Source organism: Aphidius gifuensis, linkage group LG1 (assembly GCF_014905175.1).
Source record: "Aphidius gifuensis isolate YNYX2018 linkage group LG1, ASM1490517v1, whole genome shotgun sequence".
In the NCBI taxonomy this organism is placed as follows: Eukaryota; Metazoa; Arthropoda; class Insecta; order Hymenoptera; family Braconidae; genus Aphidius; species Aphidius gifuensis.
Window position 1 is genome coordinate 3,730,363 of NC_057788.1, and position 25,834 is coordinate 3,756,196.

General features: G+C 24.9%; 2 protein-coding genes across 2 annotated transcripts in view; one reads left to right on the forward strand and one right to left on the reverse strand.

Moving 5' to 3' along the window:
• The window catches only part of LOC122861035 (E3 ubiquitin-protein ligase MIB1), a 313,722-nt gene that overhangs the window by 165,138 nt on the left and 122,750 nt on the right, over positions 1-25,834 (forward strand). The window lies entirely within an intron of this gene.
• On the reverse strand, positions 256-24,349 carry LOC122861039. Its single transcript, XM_044165193.1, has 2 exons — positions 24,291-24,349; positions 256-2,368 (listed from the first exon to the last, which is right to left on the reverse strand). Exons 1-2 carry the CDS (start codon positions 24,306-24,308, stop codon positions 2,012-2,014), a joined length of 375 nt encoding a protein of 124 aa, XP_044021128.1. The 5' UTR covers positions 24,309-24,349; the 3' UTR covers positions 256-2,011.

A 25,834-nucleotide genomic window follows, 5' to 3' on the forward strand; every position in this document is an offset into this window, starting at 1 on the left:
TTTGGCATATACACAGCGTGTGCACATAAGTTGACTCTATATATTTTTTCAATCTCTCCCCTATCAACATGAAAATTCGTTTTTCCCCCAGCTAAATTTTACTTTCTTCTCAATTTATTATTTTCGGTCATTTTCTTTTTGGTTAACTGTGTCTATAGCAGGGTGAAATTCTCAAAAAGTCCAAAAACACTCTTAACAAAATTTATCACAAACAAAATAGCCATTTTTTTTTGCTTTTATTCTTCTAAATTATAATTTTATTTTTTTCCTTTCTTTGACTTCTTGAGGTGGTATTACGGTAATTGCTATTCTTAAAAAGATTTACCATGCCATTTGAGGATTTTTTGTTTTCATGAGAAATTTAACAATGCGAAATTCAACTTTATTTTAACCCGGAAATTATTTAAAAAAAAAATATACAACACTGATAAATAACTGGAAGAGCTAATGTTAATTATGTTTTACATTTTTTTTTTTTTTATTTATTTTAGTTTTATTTTGTTCATCAACTCGCTGAATTCATTTCGAACATAAATATTGTAGATTTTTGTAAATATTAACAAAACCGCCCGAGGATTAAAACTCCAACAAAATTTTGCTTTTGATTGAAATATTTCGATAACGAGCTTCGATAATGATCATACATATTTTCAAAATAATAAATAAAATACAAAAGAGGAATTTACATTTACATATTGAATGAACCTAGCGTTATAATAATTATAAAAAATATACATAAATCAAGTTAAATATTTCATTTATAAAGTTCATCAAAACGATGCAATATTCATTATTAACGGAATTAAAAAAAAAAAAATTATTAAACTTCGAAATATATTAAATATCATTGACCAATTAAAATATTCCATCAATCAATACATGAATTTATTATTAAAAATATTATACTCGAAAAAAAATTTACATGAATAAATTTAAATCACAGATTATTAAATTTTTTTTAATTAAAAAGAAAAATCAATATATTAGTTTTTCTCTTTATTAATTAATAAATAAAAAAAAAACCAAATGAAAAAATAATAATTAAAATAATTTATGTTCTAAATAATTTCGAAAGAGATTAATTAAATTTTTTATTGATCATGTTGTTCAACATGTGGATAAAAATATAGACACTAAATAATATATGCTCCCGATTATTTTGGTTTATCTAACCATAATGAATTTGTTGTTGTTGTTGTTGTTGTTGATGATGCTGTTGTTGTTGTTAATGGATGGAAAAAACCAGTCACAAGCCAAAAACACGAAAACACTAGCGATAATAGTAAACTACCATTAAAAAAAAAATTCCAGAAAATAGCGAGAATAAAAAAAGAAAGGCGTTGGGAATGGGAGGAATAAAAAAAAAATATAAATTTATATTATCCATGAAGAAGGCATTTGTACGCCATAATATCCTCGAGTTCACGACAGCCACAGGCGGTCCAAGGAACACCAAAGCATTTTCAAGCGCCAAACTTATGAAAATCCCGGATTTATTATCGTTCTGCTACGTCATGCAAAGCCACTAGACAAGCAGTTTCACTGGGATTGACAAATCGCCCGGAAGGATTCGCTCGGTTGGTCCTGGTTTTACCCCTTTCCAAATTTACTTTTCTCTTCTTTACTCATCTACTATCTCTACTCTTGAATATAACCCTTGTATACTATATTCTATCACCCCCTCAACAAGACATGTTATTCACTAACACATTTACTAAATATATATACATATATTTAAAGCAGACATTTCGATTCGTGAGAATATACAAACATCAAGTCTTGGACTTGGGTTTATCCCAAATGTTTTACTCTCTCTCTCTCATATTGTTTTTCTTTCTATCTATACTTTTCTCGTATACATCTAGAAAGTCAATGACAAAACATCTGAATATTCTGTTTAAGTTTTTGGGTGTTGTGCCAGACGATTAAACCAGGCGTGAGTTTAACAAAAAAAAAAAAATATAGAAAAAACAAGGGTATAAGTCAGAATGGATGGGGATGATGAAAAATGTCAATAGTTGATAAGTGAAAAAGAAAATATAAAAAATAAAATAAAGATAAGATTATTTAAAATAGTTGATGTATTTTTTTTGTTTTTCTTACCAGCACTTGCTGAACTGAGTCTCAATACGGCATCTCCTTGAAGTGATATTGAGAGGGTAGCTGTGTCCTCAAGACGTGCCAATACTTCTTCTGGTATATCTTCAGGTTCACGAAGACGTAGTGTCACTTCACCATTACCACCATTACCCTGACCATTTTGACCACCACCACCAGGACTAGTTGATGCTGAATACATGAACACAGAACCGTATCCATGCAGCGATTGTAAAGGTAGTCTTACTCCACCCACTTCACCAACTGGACCCTGTAATTAAAAATAAAAAATTATATAAACCACTAATTAATTAAACAGAAAATTTCTATTAAAAATTTCAACTTTTATATTTTTTAAATGTGAAATTTATTAATAATTCATTAAAATTTAATTGTTAATACTCAGGTTATAAAAATTAAATGAAAAATTTAATTTCATTCAATTATTTTGAATAAAAAAATAAAAAAATAATACAAGCAATTTTTAAAATAGAAAATTCAACTAAAATGAAGGTTTTGTTTAAACAATAAATATTGTTTCACAGTATTTTACAGTTTGAGTGCAATTATTTACATTAATTGATTCGTAAAATTTAGTATTTTCATGTGGATTGTATTGTACAGTAAATATACTGAGGCTTTATATTGTTTAAAAATAAAAATATATAAAAAAAAAAAAAGAGAATGAGTTGTTGTATAAAGTGAAATATTAAATGGAAGGATGACAAATAGATAGGGAAATACGGTCATTTTCGTAATGGCTCTTTGAACATGAAATACACAGACAAATGCATAAACACACAGAGAGACTTTTCTAGATGCATCTATGTACATTGTGTGTTTTCAATAAAATTTTATTTCAACAGTAATTTTAAATTTGATCCAACGATACGATATGCATTTATATTATAAATATACACACATATGTATTTGCATTAATATATATTCAAACAAAAATTCGTGGTTGTGAGTATAAGCCTCGTTGACATACTCAAATTTACTTTTTGTTTTTTCCATTTAAAAATTTGAAAAACAAAAAAGCCTGAAATTTAATCACTAGAGTTTTTATTTTCACATGAAATTCATCAAATGGAAAATTAAAAAAACAAAATTTTAAAATATTTTGAAGATGAATCAAAATAAATAGAGCTTTTTTTATTTTTTAAATTTTAATAATTGAAAAATTAAAATTAATTAAACAAATTAATAAATAATCATTTTTCTTTGCTTAAATTTTTTTTTCTTATTTGCTAATATTTGATTCAGTTAATAGAGACTTGTATAAGTAACAAATAAATATTGTACATGTGAACAAATATTCTTAAAAAAAGCAGCTTTATTTTTCAAGTGTTGTTTACGTATTTTTTTGTGTTTTTTTTTTACCAAAACGTGTCTATTCTTTATTACGTGATGTACAAGGATGTATATATATTTTTATATTTTTATTTAAAGTTTATATTCTAAACATAAATTAAGTTTATGCTATTATTGTTATATTTTTTTTTTATATTTTTTATATGATAAGTAACGTGATGTAGTCTAGTTGCATTTTAAGAAAACAAACAGTTGTAATAAATTCAAACGACTATTCTGAAAAATTTCTAAAAGCTCATACGACAAGGATAAATTTATTTTTCATGTTTTTCATTCTTTTTTTTGTTTTTTTGTTTTTGTTCAACAGCCCGAGTTCAGAATGTTTGAATTCAGTTGCTCGCTAGGAGATGATATACATGTTACATATGAAAAATAATAAAAAATCTCCAACAAAATTAAGCTTTTTTTTATGTAAACTGGTTTTTTACATTAATGCTTATTTCTTTAATATAATTTTCACGTTTTTTTTCATACATTTGTCTATTAAACAAGTGTAAATAATTTTTAAAAAAATTACAATGATATTTTCAATACATAGCTGAAATATTTGTCAAATTTAATTTAAAAAAATATTAAAATACGTAAAAAAAAGTAAATTTTCTTGAAAAATATATTAAATTTTTTTAAACAATTATTTTATTTAGAAAAAAAATATTATCAATAAATTTCGAGACAATTTTTTGAAATAATATGTTAAAAAAACGAGTAAAATATTTATGAACAAATAAAAAAGGAAGCTTTTTTTATTGGTTAGAATTAAAAGTGTTACAAGTGACTTGTAACTGTTGGCTGACACTACATGGCGTCTCATTGGTAAACTCATGACATCGTTAAATTAATTCTCACCCCTTGTATATACACACACACACCACCCTAAAATCTTTCCCAATTCACGTAAAAATATTACCGGGTAAGAAGCGCAATTTGTTCTTACCACAGTCGTTTCCGGTCGCCGGAGTCTGAATCCAACCTAATGCCCGGATTCTTCTAAATTTACGATTCTACTTTGTTGTTGTATGTTTGTGTGTGATCCTATATATACAAAACCACCCATTTTACCTTTTCAACTAAACATTACTTTATTTTTTTATTTATTTTTTTGTTTTTTTCACATTATTTTTTTTTTGTCTTACTCATTTCCTGATTTTTTTTTTTTTTTTCAAACAGTTTTACTCTAAAAACTAACTACATTTGTAACAATAAATTTTAAATGTTGAAATTTTTTTGAATTAAAAAATAAAATAAATAAATAAAAACACTAATCGACATGTTCCAAGTGAAATTAAATATCCCAAAGTTTCAATTAAAATTTATTTATCAAAAAAATCAAATAAAAACTATTTTAACTTGTGAAAAATTAATTAATTAAAAAAAAGATATTTTTAGTTTTAAAATTACCCCATGTTTTGAAGGTCCATCTAAATTCAAGGGAAAAAAAGCTCGTCAACTAAAAAAAGCTCCAATAATTTTTTAATATCAGCAAAAATATTGCTTCAATTTTTTTATGAATAAAAAAATTTTTTTTAAAAATACAACAGCATTAAAATGATTATTGTTACTTTAAAAAAAAAAAAATTTTTTTCAAGTGTCGTTACTTTGATAAATTATTCACGACGACAATGATGCTCATACACATGCAAGACAAGTATTGTATATTCCATGAAGGATGTGTATTTAACGAGCGCTTCGTATGCAGTCTATATATGTGTAAAATTTTGACGACATAAAATAAATATATATATATTAAAGTTATATTATGAAAAGAGAAAAGTGAGATATATTCACCTTCATTCTACACATAAATGTCAACGCCCACACTGTCGACGGATAATTGAATAATAAATGCTTGCACGCCAAAATGCTACCATTCCTACTGCTGTTAAATATTCCAACCACGCACAAGAGTAAGTCTTCTTTGTAAGATTTTTACATTTTTTTTTTTTCAATTTAATTTTTGTTAATACTTTATTCTTTTTTTTATTTTAGAACTAAAATTATAAGCAGGCTTTAATTTACAGTTGCAAAGTCTATCGAGCATAAAACGAGTCTACTTTTGTTGTAATAGTTTTATGAATATAATATTATAAAACATTGAATATATATTTTATTCGAATAATATACAATGTTATAATTTTCATTGAAATATATATATTGAATAATATATTTGAATATATTATAATAATATATAATCATTGATATATTTTGCTTGAATAATACAATAAATAAATATATTAATAATAAATGAATACTTGTAAATTATAATTAATATTTAGTTTTCAATTATTGATTAGTAAAACATTTAAATACAAATAGGATACATAAAATAAAAATAATATTGATATAGAAAATAGAAGAGATTTAAAAAATACAGAAAATAAAATACTGATATGTATTTTTATTATAAAATTTCATGGTTTCAAGGATCATCCATCACTGGCAAGACACGAAAATGTAATATATGTATAAGAAAAGTATACATAATCTCCGAGCGATTTAAAATTCTTTTTCAATTTTGATATATTCATTTTAAAAAATAAAAAAACATGCTCAATGTATTTTCCTTTCATTTTTATTTATGCCTCACATACAACCACTGACAACTGTTATTTTTTTTTTCGGCTATAAATAAAACCAAAGAAAAAAAAAATTAAAATTAAAATAAACAAAGAAAATGAAAATAAATGAAAAATATGATGTAAAAAAAAAAAAAAAATCAGCGGTATGAAATGGAATAGTAAAGAAACCATGAAATATAAAAAGTTGAATTGAAGAAGAAACTTTGAGAGACATTATGATAATAAAAACGATGTCTGCGTGTATTCAGTAGAAAAGTGCAGTTTTAGTCAGACAGAAAAAAAAAAATATGATAATGGAATGTAGAATTAGTCAATGAGTTTATATATATTTTATTTTTTTTTTTTTTCTACTATTCTTCTCAAAGAACATGATGATAAGAAAAAAAAAAAAAAATTGAATTTTAACAGCTGTAAAAATTTTGAAAAATTCACACGAATTGTTTTCGCTTTTTTCTTTGCTTTTTTTCGATCAGTAGATTTTTTATTTTATACTTTATATGTGCACATATACATTGACGATTTATCATGGTGTTTTATTCATCTATAAATATATACTTATAGATAACAGAGGCCCGGAAAAATCCGGATTATCCACCCTGACTATACAGTACACTCGGTCGCTGCGTCATAACTACTTTTTATCAAAACACTATTCATTTTATAATATCATTTTCGTGGGACTTATGTACTTTATATGAATTTAAAAAAAAAAAAAGAATGGTTTTATAATTTATTGTATATTACTATGGCTTTTGGTGGGTTGCTTAATATAGTATACCAATTTTCTTTTGAAGTATATATCATGTTTTTTAGAAGATCGAAGAGGGATGATGTAAAAAAAAAATGGGAGAGACATTGTGTTGCGGTTCGGACGAATTTTTACTTTTTTTTTTTTTTAGAGTGGTCTTTCATCGTGGTGAAGCAGAGTGGAAAATATTGTTTTAAGGAAAAGCACAAAGCTCAGGTTGAAAGCTCACTCTCGGAATTCAATATGTCGTCAATTTTTTTATTTTTTTATTTTTCTTGTTGTTGATACATGAAAAATATAATCCAAGTGTGAATCATTTAATTTTGATTTTATTATTAATTAGAATTCAGTTTTAAATTTCATAAGATATTTTATACTGTACACAAAAACTGTTGACTCAATTTCAATTATACCAAAGTAAAATATTTGAGCATCACTTCTGCTTTTATTAGAAGCTATTTTCTAACATATTTTAAACAAGCATCATGAGTAATTAATTTAATTTTGTAAATTTTCATCACCACAAAATAAAACATTGTCTCGTTACTTGGCAAACTGGGCCAAAAATTTATTACACATACACCCAAAAATACCACAACCACATCATCACACACAAGGGTTCTCTTTTACAATATTTTATCACAAAAAATATCTTGAAAAATAAATAGCTCTTTACACACAAGCTCTTGTTAATTTTTATATATTTTTCTTATATTTTTTTTTCTAATTCTTCGCCTTCAGTATTAAGCACGTTTAACATTAAATTATAATTATATTCATCAACTTTAATATAAGCTTTTAATCCTTGAAAAATAAATATAAAAAAAAATTTATTTTTTAATTATTATTAATTTTAACTCAGTGCTCTAAATAAACTACGATAGAAAAATAAAATAGGCATTTCAGTATGACGTGCATGGTGATAGTGTGACGCGGATAGAATTAGCTTACATTTTATTATCCAAAAGTTGAATTTTCAACGAATGAAAAGTTCCTATCCAGGCAAAATTTAGCAAATGACATTCAGTGGGTTTAACAAAAAAAAAAAAAAGGAAGAGAGTTAAGGTCAAAATTATAATGTGAAAAGATTAAAGTTACCAAAATTTTGATGATAGTTTAATATACGAAAAGTGACAAATAATATTATTAAAATTGGAATTATATAGTGGATGTTGATGCTTGGTATAAGTTTGTACGACAAAAGCTGCTTAAGCACTGTATGTTTCCTCTTCTCATTTTCCAACACCCTCAAACACAAAATTATCTACATATATTTTACTCGCCCATCTCTCTGATTCTAGATTTTACAAAACCAAGCTTTCCATTACCAGCATATATGTATATGTCTCATCCCTTTACCTCTTTTTTTTTTCGAATTTCATTCTTCCTTTCTCTTTTTAGTCTATATCTACTTTTCACCCCCATCGTCTATCGTAATTCCACTCTGAACAAGTTACTGTGCACCCGTACTTTCCACTAGGCGGTTTAAGCTCCAAACGGATCTGCGGGTTTTACTAGGGGTAGATGCTTTTACCCATACATTCAACTAAAAAGGGATGAAATGACTGGAAATTTGTGGCTAGTGTGGTGTGGTCTCTGGCATGCTGAATAAGTATTACCAATACAATTGTATAATTTTTTTTTTTTTGAGCAACATAAAAAATACTAACGATGTTTGGCACAAGTGTTATGTTTGTGGCGTTTTTTATAAAAAAAAAAAATTAATGATATTAACAAATAAAAAAAATATTTAATGTTCATTTAATGCGATATAATTTAAATTTTATATCCAATCGGATTATTTATTTTTAATTAATTCACACAAGTACATATTTATTTTTTTTCAGTTAAAATTATCGCCTAATGTTTTTTGATATTTAAAAAATAATTATTCATTTTTAATGAAGAAATAAATGAGCTTTTTTTCGCTTGGATAATGAGCTTGATAAATACAAGAAATGAAAAAGAATTTATATTAATTTAATATATAGTTTTTATAAATAATTAAAAATAACATTTTATCGGGCTTCATAATTTTTGCGTTATATTTTTTTTTAACTTCCGGTTTACGTGTAAGAAAAAAACGAATAAAAATAGTAAAATAATTAACTTGAAATAATGCGAATTTGAGTCTGTAGTGTGCCTGACGTTTTGTACCATAAACGGTTGGTAAATTTTTTTTTTTTTTTGCTTCAGTTTTACCAACTGCCTATGGCGCTAACCACAGTGTCACGTAATCTCAGCGTTGGGAATATCTTTGGTACGTGAAACTCCTGAATAAACATTGTGCGAGGTTGCATGTTTTAAGTAAATAATCCAAAGACAATTCTCGGGTGTCGTAAGAACGTAAAAAAAAAAAAATAAATAAATGAAAAAAAAAATGTTTAAACGAGAAAACTATATGAATATTTAAATGTGATTTAAGATTTTGTTTTTAATTTTGATTTTCTCATGTTTATTTAACTCCGAAGAGATATTTTTATTAGAATTTCTTGTAATGATGATTTTTCGGAGATAAAAGTGATTTGGGTTTTTCTTATCAAGTCATTTCCCCTTGTATTCATGAGGTTTTGTTGAATGGGTTTTATAGATATATGTATATATTGTTCATCATGCGGGAATGACGCTGGGACTGAGACGTCAGTAATTTACCAACCGAGTTAAATATTCCCAGGTGTATATGTCCTCAGGGTGAATGATGCGAAGAGTGACTAATGCCAGTACTCAAGGGAGACAAACTCCTGTCTTGTCTGAGGATCTTCATTTATATATCAGCGATACGAAAAATATGAAAACGTATATATGTATTTATTTTGATATTTGATTATCAAATAAAAATTTTGAAATAATAATAATAATAAATTCAAAGAGAAAAGAGTGAGCTTGCAAGCTCACAAACTTGGACAGCGAAAAAGAAAAAAAAGCACATTCAAAGAGACGAAATAAAATAATAATAAAATTGCAATGAAAAAGATGAAAAAAAAAAAATACTTTGAAAGACGAATAAAATCAAGTTTTTCTTTTTAAAAAAATAAAAATATTGACATGAAGATAAAAAACAAATTATTAATTTAATAAATCGTGAATTATAATCCTTTTTTTGTTGAAACAAAGAAAATAATCCAAATGTAAATCATATAATTTTGAATTTATAATCGAGTAATAAATTGACTAAAATTTAGTTTAAATTTTTCAATATTTGGCAAAATACCAGCGATAATTTCCTTCGAAAAAAAAAAAAACATTTCTCTATTATTTCATGGATAAAATAAATAAACAAAATTCAATAAAAAAGAAAATGTTTTTTTTTTTTTTCAATAAAGAAAATAATGTATAAAATATGATAGGATAAAAAAAATGTTAAATGTTTTGGAAATGAATTGTGTGATTATTGAATTTATCATATTCGGCAAGAGCATATCACTATTGACAAAATATAAATAATTTTAAATATACACAGACCATTACGCGAATTAACTTTTAGTGCCAAACGTTATAATATACAGTGAGATCGTTTTTGGCCATGTGCCAAATATATATCAAATAGTTTACCCTCTTTTTATTATTTTTCTTTTATTTTTTTTACTCTGCATTTGACGGGCTATTCTATACAGTGATCCACGCTTCATTGCTATTTTTTTTCTATTTTTTTTTTTGCTCTATACACACTTGGTTACTGTATGAATCTCGTTCAAACTCAACTACATTTTTATCGCTTAAATTATCACGTGTTACTTTCACTTTTTATACCCCATTGTTTTACAGCATTTATTTATAATTTAGACATCAATTTTTCTCTTTTTTTTCTGGCTGATTCCACGCTTTTCACAAAAAAATTTATTTCAAATTGCATTATAGTAAAACTGTCATCAAAAATATAACAATAAAAAAAAGGAAAAATTAAATGTTTAGTTTATGGACATGTTTTTAAATTGTGAAAATCCGAGGCAACAAAATCACTAGTGCGACAAATAACTTGAGTTAAAAAAAAATTTAAAGAATGGTTACAAAAAATTCTTCGAGGATACCTGGGCTGTTTGGAGAAAACAGCAAAGATTGCGCAGGGTGTAATCTACCCTTATCTATTTTTTTTTTTATTTTCTTTTCAATTTATACCTAGTGTACCGTGTGAACAACGAGCTTTGTGTGACACGCCTCTGCAAGAATACCATCGAATAAAAAAAAGACAAAAAAAAAATAATAAACAAACAAAAGAAAATAATAGTAATAATTAAAAAAAAAAAAAAATTAAAAAGAACAATGAATGGAAAATAAGGTAAAGAAAATAAAAAAAAAAATTAAAAATGGCACATTTCATTGTGGCAGGTTGCGTAGGGTCGTGTATTCTCGTATGAATTTTAAGGCTGTGTTTGAATTTAGAACACAGAGCTCTCTGATTGTATATACATCTATAAAAAAATAAAAATAAAAACAATGGAACACATGGTACACAATGTATAGTGTGTTTTATGCTCGAATGAATAATAAAAACAAAAAAAAAAAAAAGAAAATAAAAATACAGATAATAAAAAATGAAAAAAAAATTTGAAGATATGTAAAGTTATTATTATACACTAAAAAACGAAACAAATATTGTGGAAAATGTATCAAAAATCGGTATAAATGGTAATCGAGATAGGTAGAAAAAAAAAATGCTCAAGGCAAAATATAAAATCCGGAAAATCGAAGGTAAAAAAAAAAAGGTAAAAAAGAATTTGAGATTTTGAGTATTTGAATTGATGAAAAAATATGAAACAAAAAATATTGAAGAGATATTTGAAATAAAAAGAAAATTGTGCTTTTTAAGATGAACTGAATAGAAAAAAAATTGGTGGAAAATTTTGTATTGTGTAAATAATAATTGGCAAGTTGTCAAATTTTATAAATAATTAGATTGTCAAGTGAATTTATTGAGAGATATATTTTCTTGATGAATTAACATTAAAGTTATTTTGACAACAATTAAAATATCAAGATGACAGTATTATATACGACAAAAAAAAAATAAATAATATCAACAATGAAAATTAATGAATTGTTAAAAATATTATTTTGAATTATTAAGTTTGTTTGTTTGATTAATATTAAATTAAATGTGCCGAAATATTTAAGAAAATCAAGGTTTTTTTGTATTAAAAGAAAGTAGGTAAAGATGTTTTTAGCAAGCCCAAGGCAACTAGTTACTTGTAAACTTTAAATTTGTCTTTTACATGTGCGTAATTAAAATTTACAAATAGAGAAAATAATATATAATTTTATTGAGTGTGTGCATGCTGCTTAACTTTGAGATTTTCTTATCAAAGTAAAATTGTTATAATAGTCCTTGGCTGTATAATGTCAGTTGTTGACAAAATTAAAATAAAAAACTAAGGTAAATTAATTCAACTTGAAGGTAAAAAAAATTACTAAAGTTGTCGTATTGTTAATGTAAGAAGTAAAATAAAGGTTCAAGGATACAAAAAGAAAAAGTTTCTAGAAAGAAAAAAATTCTCTTTTAATTTTTTTAAATTTTTTCCTACTTCAAATGACAGATTAAAATTAAAATTTATCAATTTTATTATTCTTATTTTGATTAGTGCTATGATTAAATATTTATTTCTTAATATTTTGCAAAAAAAATATACAAAAAATTTAGATAAAAAATTCTTCACAATGAAAATATTCACTAGCAAGGAAAAAAATAATTTAAAATTATTATTAAATCATTTTGTTTATATCTTACTACTATTATAATATTTTTAAAATAATAAATTTTAATTAAAAAAATATTTTTCATACTGATAAACACTAGAGAATATTTTTTTTTTTTAATTCACCATCTGGAAGGGAAATTCATGTCCAAGACAATTAAACCACAAGATTCAATCATGATACTCTGAAAACATTACGTAGATTTTTCTTTTTGATAAATTGTAAAAATAAAAAATTAGATGCTTTGTCAAAAGAGGACAGCACTTATGCAGAGAGCTTTTCAAAAAGATTAATTATTTTGTGCAATAATAGTTGTTACAAGATATTTTTAAATTTTAATGAATAAAGTATATAAATTTACAAGAAAATTTATAGAGCAAAACTCACAAACAAAATTGAAGAATGGGTATAAATATTTTAATCTGATTAGAGAGAATTATGTGCAAAACTTGTTTGATGAATTTATTTAATTATTTAATGAACTTTTTTCAAGGAATCTTTTGGTTTTTATAAGTATATTTTTTATTTTTTATAAAGAAAAAGAATTAAATAAATTTTCTTGAATTTATGTTTATTAAAATTTAATAGTAATAAATAATTTTAAAATATTTTTTAAACTAAAATTAATAAATAAATAACAAAAAAATAATAAACAAATTTTCCAATAAATATTCTTCGATAGGTTTTTTATTTTCATAGAATATTTATTTAATTTCTTTCAGATGGATTTGTCGAAATTTTTTTAACGCTAATATTTACTCAGAATATATGATCGTTAAATTTCTCTCCGGAAATACTAATTTTATTTTTAAAATATATATATTTTTATTTTTTACATTTTCTGTATTTTTATTATTTTTTCTTGTCACATTTCTTCACAGTGAAATACATGTAACAAAGTGAAAAGACACATTGAAGAATACTTTTCAAGATATTTTTTTTTCATATGCCTCGGATGTCATAGACTTGCATGAAAGGAAAAATATATTTCAAATTTTTCAGACGAAACATGCTTGATATGTCGAAAGGTGACATTTAAATTTTATTATTTTTATTCGAAGAATTTTTTTTTTTCTCTCAAAGGTGTGTATCTGACAAGTACATACTTTGAAATAAAAATATGACTCTGAAATAATGCAAAAAAAAAACATCAATATCTCTGCTAAAATAAAATATTAATAGCTTTTTTTTTAATCTCACTAATTAATCGTTTTTTGCATTCTCACAAATGATAAAAAATAAAGAAAAAAAAATATATATGCGACACTCCATTAACCGAATTCTGCGGTCTATATTTCATGAAAAAAAAAAAAAATGAAAATAAATGGAATGGATTAATTAAAAAAAATAAATAAACAAAAAAAAAAATATAGCCAGGCAATTTTTTCCAGCAACGTTAAATAAAACAAAGAAAAAAATATAAAAAATTTATAAATACAAAAAAGTAACAATGTCGTAATAGTTGTGTAACAAAAAAAAATATATAAAAAATAAAAATTTAAATAAGAAAACAGGACATAAAATGTGAAAAAAAAAAAAAGGAAAAAAATAACATAAAAAATTAATGGGTTGTAGGAAAATAGTAATAATAAAAAACATATTTTTTTTTTTACAACGTTAAAAATATTCTTTACAAGAGATGAACTGTATAATTTTTGCGATAAAAAAAAAAAAATACATTTTATGCGGAAAAAGCACAATCTCAAGAGACTCTTGAAAAAAATTTTTTTGTATTCTATTTTTCACACCATACGACGAAGGTGGTAAAACAAAATAAAATATATAAAATAAGAAAAAAAATAAAATATATTTTCGAGGAGAAATGGAAGCTCGTATACTGTTTTTCTCGTTGTTATTCCAACGGCACTGTAGACTTTATCTTTTCGCGCGATTTGACAAAAAGCATGGAGTTTACTGGTGGGTTAGTATGTGTTGGTTTTGTTAAAACAAAAGCTTTTCTTACGTGCCCAGATGAGTTAAAATAAAATACACATTGAAAATACACTTTATTGCAAATATCAAAAAACCCAAAATAAAATTGTCTAAATTTTTTAAAATTATTCTACCAATTTATAAAATAAATACACTTTTTTTTCAATTTTTTTCCTCCTTTTGTTTATTAACAAATTAAAAAGCCTAAATAGTTGAAAAAAAGTGAAAAAACATATTTTTAATAGAATTGCTTGAAGTTGTGTTAAAATTTGATAATAAAAAATAATTCAAAAATATTTCGATAAGCAAAAAAAATAATTTTGAGCTGTATATAATTGGTTAAAAAAATTATAAACAAGTTTTAAATTAAAGTTTTTAGGGTATGAATAATTCAAGACCCGAAATAAAAATTGGAAAAATAGACCCTGACCAGTAAACTGTTAACAGGAGACGAATCTTGAGGGTTCTGGACAGTTAGTTGCTTCTTGTTGGTCGGCTCAAAATCTTTGTCTCCGACTATTTGTAAGAATGTTAGCCGATAGTGGTGCCTGGAATTTGAGGCAAATATCTCCTGGCATAGAACGAGTGAGATGAGGACAAAACCTCCTCAGTTGTTCTATGCCAAGAAATGTATGCCTTAAATGCTGGGTATCTTTTTTTTTCTTTCCAAAAAACAAAACAATAAAACTAATATTAATTTACATTTATTCTTGTTTTAATAAATCTGTGCCCATAAGAGTTAAAATAAAATACACATCGAAAATACACTCTATTGCAAATATCAAATACCCAAAATAAAGTCGTCTAAATTTTTTAAAATATTTTTACCAATTTATAAAATAAAATACACTTTTTCAATTTTTCATTTTCCTCTTTTGTTTATTAACAAATCAAAAAGCCTAAATAATTGAAAAAAAAAAAAAAAACTACATATTTTTATTCATTTAAAAATTCTCATTTGAAAAGCTCAAAAAAAAAAAGTGTGCTTTTCATATTCAGGTAGCGAATTCCATTACAAAAAGCCAGAGTTCACGTAATCCGTTGGAGAAGTTATTTTTTTATTTTTTTACTTTTTTTGCCTCCAAGTACCATGCATATAGACAAAAATTTAAAAAATGAAATATTATCACTGTAAAATAAAGTTTATCATATCACACGTGAAGTACATTTATATTCAATTTCATAAAAAATTTTTTTTAAACTAAAAAAAACATAAACAAACAAGAGTATATAACTTTGATGAAAAATATGGATTTAGTTTTATGATTTTTTTTATTTTAAAATTCAAGTTTAGTAAGAAAATATTTAAAAAAATGAAATAATGACTCTGAGGGATATTATCCCATTCAAGTTGGGCTATAAATAAATGAAAAGGGAGTTGAAATAGTAAAAAAAAAAAAATAAAAAGAAGAAGAAGAAAAACACCCCGTGACTTTCTGATAAGCTATAAGTTCAAAGTTTGAAAGCCAGCGGCGGTAAACCACTACAACTACTGAAAAATAAAATTAAAAAAATTAAAGTACTAACGTTGAAGAATTTGACATCTAAAAGTAAATTATAAAAATTTTTTAGGCAAAGACAAGTTGGCATGGATGCATATCACACCGTTGAGAGAAAAAAAATAAAATAAAAAAAAAATTAAACTCAAGGGAAACTTGGTGCAGTGAATGAGCACATACATGGACCGACTCAAAATAAATTACTTTTACGTGATTTGAATTTTAAGGGTTTATATCATTCACGTACGAATGTATAAAATGATTTAACTTGTGCTAAAGAATATCTTTGTGAATATGTTAAAAAATTCATAAACTTAGTTTTGACTTTGGGAATTTAAAAAAAAAACATTATTGATTAGTAAAAGAGAATAAAAAAGAATACAATAATAAATTTATCATTGAAAATGTCTGTTGTATTGAATTATTTGAAATAAAATTTATGAAAAATTATTTGTATCATTATGATTGAGCTGAAATAAAGCTTTACAATAAATTATTTTATAAAGTTATTATTGTGTGTTTCAATTCACAAAATATTCCATTTAAAATGACAATTTTGTAAATATAAATTTGATATTTGCAATTAAGAGAAAATCAGCGTAAAAGTTTTCTTTTTTTTTTATAAAAAGGGAGCCTTTGATTCACCTTGTGTATTCAGAATTGCATGAGCCCTTGAAATACCCACCCAGGCAAAAACTGAAACCATCGTAAAGTAAAGTTTTTATATTTTGTATATCATCTGGAAATGACGGAAAATTCAATAATCCACCAATTGAAATACGACTAGTACTGAGTTTACAAAGTAACATCAGCATTTTATAGTATCAATTGAGTATGGCTTGGTTATTAACATGATAAAATAAATATTATAATAAAATATGAATTTAATAAATGTATAATTTGAAAGAACGTTTTATAATAAAGTTGACATTCAAAAAAAAAAATAAATAAATTGATGGAATTGCTTAAAGTTGTGTTATAATTTGATAAAAAAAATAATTTAAAAATATTTCGATAAAAAAAAAAAATAGTTATGAGCTGTATAATATTGGTTAAAGAAAATATAAACAAATTTTTTAAATTAAAATTATCTTTTAGGGATATGAATAATAATCTATTGGCTTAGTATTTACTAAATGAATGTATCAGCTTGGTTAATGGTCAAGTAAGCAAGCCACTTGCCTACGGTGCTCCAGGTTGTCAGTTCAAAACCCGTACTTGATTTAGAGTTTCAGTAAGATTCAGGAACCGAACATGTAATGTAATTTTTCGGTAATTTTTTAAATTAAAGACTAACCCCGTTGTGGTCGATAAGAGGTGCCTGGCATTTGAGACAAATATCTCCTGGCATAGAACGAGTGAGATGGGGACAAAACCTCCTCAATTGTTCTACACCAAGAAATATATGCCCAAAACGCAGAATACATTTTTTTTTTTTCTTTCCAAAAACGAAACAATAAAACTAATATTAATTTACATTTATTATTGTTTTAATAATTTCAATAATTTATTTATTTTTAATTTCAAAAGCAAGTATTTCCCCGAAAAAATTTAGCATAGGCAAATATAATTCTAATGTCACAACGACAACTAATTCAATTTTGATAATATTAACATTTCAAATTACATAAAATATATTTTTATTTATCATTTTATATTAATAAGAAAACAATATTATCTCTTGTATAAATTTGTAATTAATTAATTATTGTTTATATATTTTTTTAAATGCAAATATTTACTCAGGATATTTTGATCGTTAAATATCTCTCTGGATATACTAACAGGAATATTTGCATATTTAATTGTTTGTTATTATAAAAATAAATATATTCTTGACATATAATGATGATGAAATATTTTTAATAAATTTTTAAAATAGATGCTGTTAATGATGGAATATATGTATAAAATTATATTATTGAATTGTAACGAGTATATTCATATAACGTGGTGTTGATTTGAGGGGTTTTCCCTGAGGGTAGGAAAAGGTCAGTGTGGTTCGTTCGCCAACGTAACTTAATAATCTTCCAACAAACACGACTCGATGATTAATTATCGTTGGCTGAAATTTCAACTTTAAAATTTTATAAATAAATATATAGATATACAGTCGGTCCAGTTTTGATGCTGGTCGATATTCGCCATCATACTGATCAAATTTACACTTCAAACATGGGTCAGACATATATTACAAAATACTAAATAAATACAGCAGGCTTATTCCAGCACTAGCAATTTTGTTTTGCTACATTTATAGTCGCCAAAATACATACAGAATCATTTGGCAATATTTGATATTTTCTACTCTCCATAGTCAAAAGAAAAATAAAAAAAAAAATATATAATCACCCAAAATATAGCCTAAACATTTTTCATATATTTTCATTGTCAAAACTATTTGTAGTATTTTATTTGAATTTATTTGAATGAAGAAATTTGGATAGTTTCAATTTTTTTTTATTTCAAATTTATTTTTGGTTATTGTGCATGAAAACAATGGTAATCGTATTGAATATTTTCGCACCGATACTTTTTTATTTATTATTCAATTTTTTTTTAATTTTAAATACTGTTTTATTCTTTTATATATTTTTTATTTTTATTATTTTTAATTGTATTTTGCTTTTGCGAGAGTCAGTGAAACGGAGAATCAAATAATAACTGAGCGCCAGGCTGAACGAATAAACGAATCGAAGCGTTCTTTTCAGTTTGATGCGTGAGACAGCTGCCGAATCGACGGAATTACACACAAACTGAATAAAAAATTCAAGCTCTAGGAATTCTTTTTTTTATTAATCAAAAGTAATTTGTGCCAACTGTCTAGAAAATAAAAAAAAAAACCATTGAAATAAAAAATGAATAAAAATTCAAAAAATAATTTTATTAGAAATTTTAATTATTTTTATTGGACTTCAAAGACCACACACGTCACATGCAAATATAAAAAAATAAAATAAAATAATAACAATTTTAACGTAACAAAAACATAAAAATATTATCAAAATAAAAAAAAAAAAAAAATCTGTCGTATAACTCTGAAGCGGATTCGTCGTTGAGAGTTATATATCTGTCGGGTTAAAATTTGAATTTAAATTTGGAAACCGTCGAAAAATGGAAAGCGACGTTTTTTATATATATAAAAATCCCCATGACACACAAGAGGCCAAGCCATTGCTGTGGAAAATCATAAAGTATGCAAAATTCAAATGCAAATGCCTAGGAGTACGCATGAAAATGGGAAAAACGTTATGAAATATTGTAGTATAAAATTGGTATATACGTAAACGCATACATATATTCACAGCTTTAAAAAAATAAAAAAAAAAATTTAATCCTATAATATAAAACAGACACAATTGAAATCTAAATAACAATATCAATTATAATATAAAAAAAAATATCCAACCAATACACAAATTGTTTTCCAATTTAAATGATCGAAAAAAGCCGAAAAGAAATTTTAATATTCATAATAAATTTAAATTTATAATTAATTATAAATTAATTATAAATTATTATTGGTATTGTGGAGTTGTATTTGAGGTACAACAGAATAATAATGAGAATGTTTAAAATAACTATGCATTTTAATATATAGATACAAGTGAATAAATAATGTTTCAGCGGAACTCGTTCATTTGTAATTACAACATCGTCGTTGTCATCTGTCTAGTTGGTATAACGACGACGACAATGAAAGCATATTGCAGTTGAGTGAAAATATGTATATATTGTTGTATGAGAAAATTTATATAATGTAGCAACCGTCACTACCACCATCACCATCATCGTCATCACCGTCATTATCATCATCATGAGGGTGGCAATCGATTTGTGGACGAGAGACTTTTTCCTGGCATGTCGCACGTCGACACGTACTCACAATAGGGGCCATCGTATATCCTGCATTGTTGTAGGAAAATTCTGAACACGCATTTCCATGTCTGACGAATATATAACTATGAATATTTTTCGATACAAAATACTCAAGTTAAATTGATAATTATTGTTAGGGAATTTTTTTTGTAGTTTTATAAAGTGACAATTTTATTAAGGTGTCATTAAAATGTCTTGTGATTTTGGGGGATATATCAGTGATGATTGAAAGTTTTTATTCAAATTGTTAGAAAAAAAGAAGATTAAAATTAATGAACTAGAACTGAATTTATTTGTTGATTTGGTGTTTCATTTAAAAAATTTGCCATGTGTGAATAATAATTTATTGAGTATTTATCATCTGAGAATATCATATGAGATGATGGTTCAGTGAGCAAGTCATATTCTTCATGGTGCTATTGGTCTCGAGTTCAAATCAGTGAGAAAACTTAGAATTAGAACCACATTCTCTTGCATCAAGGTTGGAAAAAATAGTGAATACTATTTAATCGCTTAGTTGGTCTTAGATTAGCGTTTGAGGCAAATATCCCCTGGCATAGAACAAGTGAGATGAGGACAAAACCTCCTCAGTTATTCTACGCCAAGAAATGTATGCCACAAACGCAAAGTACATTTTTTTTTCTTTCCAAAAAACGGAACAATAAAATATTAATTTAGATTTGCTCTTGTTCCAATAATTTTAATTATTTATTTATTTTTAATTTCAATGACAGTTTAACTCTCAAGTATTCTCCAAACGTGTAAAAAAAATAATTAACATAGTCAAATTTAATTCCAATGATACAATGTTTCTCAAATCATAATCAATAAATAAATATTACATTTACAAAAAAAAATTGTTCCATTATTATTTGTTGTTTTTGATAATTAAAAATAAAATCAATTACAGATGTATTGTGAAATAAACAAATGATTAATTTCAACGGTAAATTAGTCTCATTAAGGTAGAATCACATGGTACGAACTTGGGTTAATTACGATTGACGATACGGACAAACTAGTATTATTAAAAAAAAATTGAAAGAATAAAAAAGAAAATTCAACAAAAGAGCGTACTCGGTCGAGATTGATTTCCCGTTGAGTCTGGTGGGCAGTATTGTGGCCAATGGCTTCGTCGAATCGTTACGAATTTTTTTTCCTTCTTTTTATCTTTTTTTATTTTTTACTATGTGAACCAAACTATATTCTCTTTGGTAGACAAATGGAGGCTAAAGAAAAAAAAAGAGAGAGGAGAAAAAAAAAAAAAAGTAAAAAAATGACAAATAAAAATTTGAAAGAACTATGCTTCGGTGGATTTTTGAGTTGGTATCGGTTTAATATAATACGATTCTACGAGACTGAATGAAAAGGCCATTAGTCGCTGTCGATGGAAACACTACTGAGACCACTTTGACGAATAAAAATAATAAAAAATTATGTAGGGGACAAAAAGTGCCTTGGCAAAGATGACAAAAGACACAAGAAAATATAAAAAAAAAAATACTCTATGCAAAGAATATAAAATATTCTTCATATTAAAAGTTGAATATATAAATTTTACAAGCAATGCTGCTGCTGATTGTGATCAAAAAATTAAAATAAAAAATATCCTTTTACTTGTATAAATAAGCTAGAAAATTTACTATTTAATTCATAATCGATAATTTTGTTGTCAGATAAAAAGAAAATATATAAAAAAAAAAAAAAAGGGATCCATGAAAAATTCATATGAAAAGTAGCATTGGAGAATTTAATCTTACTTTGGGGGATGAAATTGGGGCAATAATATCTCGAGAAAAAAAAGGACAAAGGGCAAACGGGACATTGGTATTTTAACATCAAGTGGATGAGAAAAATACCACATGTATAAGCAGGAAAAAAAATAAAAAATAAACATGCATGATGAAAGAATTAAATTGTTAAAAAAAAAAGAAACAAAAATGATAAAAATGAATAAATTTTCAGTTGCGAAAAGGTATGATGATGATAAAACCAACGATGACTATAATTTGTACAATTTTTTTATTTCATTTGACAGTAGTCAATTTACCCTCCAACTTTTTCATCTTCAAATATTATTATCATGTTTTTTTTTTCTTTTTTTTTTTCAATCATTCAGTAGTTCATTAATTTTCCACAGAGCTTTTGAATAATTTAACTATTAAGATGAAACTTTTTCCTTTTTTTTTTTTCATATTAGTAGTGAAAGAAGAAACACTTGAAAATGAAAAAAATGACGATCACTTGAGTGTGATGGAAATAACAATAAAAGATAAGTTAAAAAAAAAATAAAAAAATATATTTATATGTACGATAAAATGTAGAAAAATAAAGTTTTAAAAAAAAAATACTTAAAGCTTAGTATGAGGCAGTAATTCCTTCACCAAACTTAAGTAGTAAAGACTTTGTCGTTTGTAGTTTATCCTGGCATATAAAAGCACCTATTAATCCTTGGATACTTGAAACTTTTAGAAAATTCATTTGCAAAACAAAACCGTTACCAGTAGAAATACGAAAATCTTTCGATTAAAATATTTTATCGATACTTTTTGCCAATACAAAACATTTCAATTCATCACCTCAAAGCTCATCTTATCTCATTTATTTATCTTAAAACCAATTGAATATTTTATACATTTAAACTTTTTATTTATAATTTTATTTCCTTTTTTCTTATAAGCTTTTAAAATAAATAAATCGATTGCATATTGTACAATGATTCTTTATTATTCTTTGGACTATTATACTGTCTGATTCAAAGCCAAGAAATTCTAGAGACAAAACAAAGACTTGGATAGAAAAAAAATGTATCTTTTTATTTTTTGTTTTAATAGATTTTCATGTTAACGAAAAATTAGAAATTAAAGTTGAAATAATAGTTGGCCAAGTAGAATTAACCGAGTTATAATTAAAATTTAAATTCTAAAAATATATTTAGAATGTTTTTAAATGTAAATTATAATAAAACCATACATTTTTATTTGAGACATTTTAATTATATCGAAAATATACTTGAAACTTTTATTGCCAAATGCATCTTATATTTTTTATAAATATAATTATTCAATCTTCTTTTTCACTTGAAAAATATCTATGTATTTTTTTTCTACACTAACATTCTACTAGTCAATTATCAAATTGATATAATTTAATTTTGAATATTTTATATCCACGTTTTTTTAGCTTAAAAAAAATAAAATAGCAGTTAAGCTTTCAGAGCTTCAATTCAACGAAATACTAATTTATATACGATGCTACTTTATTATTCTTTTGACTATAATATCCCAATTATTATTATCATTTTTTATTATTGTTTTAGATAACGATATTTTTTTTATTTCAAGCACCAAGCAGTGAGGTTCTGCTGTACATGTATAAAGCTCGTAAAATTTGTTGCGTGCAAAAAAAAAAAAAATTATTGTGCACTGTGAAAGCCAGTGTTGCCAAGCATCAAGCCTCAAATATTTAACGAGCTTTTACATCCTGGTGTATAATGATATTATCCATGTAACACAAAAAAAATAAATAAATAAATAAAAAAAAAAAATAAAAAAACAACAGAGAAAATAAATAATAATATACTTTTAAAATATAAAAAAAAAAAAAAAATTAGAAAAAGAAAAAAAAAAAAAGCTCAATTACCCGGAGGAAATATATGGAAGATAATAAAGCTCGTTGAGAATATTTGAAATTTAAAATCAATATTATTTTTTAATACATATGTAATGTTGATAATTAAATTAAAATCGAAATATTTTAAATGCAAGTGTGTGCGAGATGGTTAGAAAGACGATGCTGCGTCGACGAGTGTTATTGCGTAATTCGCAACTACCGACTGACCTACATTTACGATCTTTATTTAAACCGACTTTTCTCTTTGGCACTTTTAGTCTCGACTTTCGTCGTCTCTCTACCATCGACTATCTCTTTCTATTTTTTTTTTTTTTTTTAATTCATTATTAATTTATTACTCAGCACGTAAAAAATAAAAAAAAATTTATATACTCTTTTTTATTTTTTCACCTATATTAATAAGGAAATGATGTATAGGTTTTTTATGAAAATTTTATTTTTAGATTGGGTCACATGTGCAAAGATTTTTTTATATTTTTACAGGTCTTTATACTTTTATAGCGTAGAAATTTGTTTTTTTTTTTTTTTTGCTGTAAAAATATATGAAAATGCACTCGAGATTTTTTTTTTTTTTGTCTACGCCAGGTGTTGAAATTCTCGTGTCTGTAACTTGGGATTTGAGAAATAAAATAATAAAAGTTTGAAAATATAAAAATAAATTTATTGAAAGAGTGAAGAAGTGAGCTTTAAAGTTTTTTATTTTATGTAAAAAGAAATTAAAAATTATTCAAATATATAACGATTGAATTTATTCGAAGCGTTAATAAAAATTTTGGATTGATAATAAAAAGCACATGGAAAGTTTAAAACAATATTTTCTTAATGTTTAGTAATAATTTAATGATGTAAATGTTGACTTACCGAGTTGATGGCTGTCATGGTTCCAAGTCGGCTTGGGTCTGTGTCCACTAGCCCGTTGTCACTCTGCAAAAAAAAAAAAACAACAAAAACAAATAAATAATAATTACTTTTAATAAAAACACTTTACAAATAAAATAGGTCAGCTTTAAAATCAACTAAATTGTCATTCATACAACTGTAAATATATTAAAATAAAAAAAAGCATAAAAAATATATTTCGAGTATTTTAAAAACAATTCAAATAAATATAAATTATTTCACGAATAAATTTAAATAACATTATAATTAAAATGCAAAATAAAAATATAATTTACATTTTAATTTGGCCAATCGAGCTTTAAATATAATCATACAAAAATGTCGCAAAAATAATTAACTCTCAAATATTTCCGCCTCCAAGTTTTAAATTTATTATTAATGAAAATATATATAATATTTTCTTTCTCGTATTATTCCTCGTTTAATAATGATTCATATATTAACAATTAAGTAAATGACATTTGTCGACACCAATGAATTAACGTCACAAATGTGTCGAAAGCACTCGACCCTCATGATGTCAAGCTTTTAAATGCTACGACCCAGTTGTCTCAGTGTAAAGAGATTAAAACCCTTTTGACTTAAACGTCAAAAAATATACTTGTAATAAAAATAAAAATAATTATAATAATAAACATAATTTATATAAATTACTTTTTCATTTTCATATATTTACTCATTAATTATGAAATAAAAAAAAAGCTCCCAACTGTTATTAAATATATTAATCTAATGCATTACTAATCGCACTAACTCTCGGTAAATTGAAAATATAAAAATGTAATTTATAATTTTATATATAAAATATATAACCCATGCTTGTTAATTAAAATTTCACAAGGTAAAGTGTTCTTATGGGATAAACCCTCAGGCAATTTTTCTCAAATTATATCATTAATTATTTTTGAGCTTAGCTCATTCATGCACTCCCAGTATTATTAAGAAAAAAACTAAATAACATATATTCAATTTAAAACAATATTATAAATATTTGTTATATATTTTTGGCCCATGTCTTAAATATAATAAAATATACATCACGGTCACCTAAAAATGTCAGTGACGCATAAACAAACTATGTGCAAATATCATTAAAACTTTCAATCGTTAAAAAAAAAAAAAATAATAAAAAAAAAGAAAAGAACAAACTGAATACATAATAAAATATTTTTCAAACATAGAAAAACAGTGGTAGGATAGTGTTCAGGGACAAGTGCATGAAAGAATATCAAGAAACTCATCCCCAATATTTTTTAATATTATATTTTTTTTGTTTATATTTTGAACTGATGCCAAATCGGTTATGCACGAATAAATTTTCGTGTCAAACTCTTGTGTGAGATGTTGAAAACAGCCGAGTAATGTTGGTAACTGCTGGTCCATATGTCCCACAACAACAACAACCCTACCAATTCCAATCTTTTAGTGCAATACACAATGTATATTATTATCATCATTTTTTTTTTCTATATGATTTTTTTTATTTTGCTCTGATTCTTTTGTCG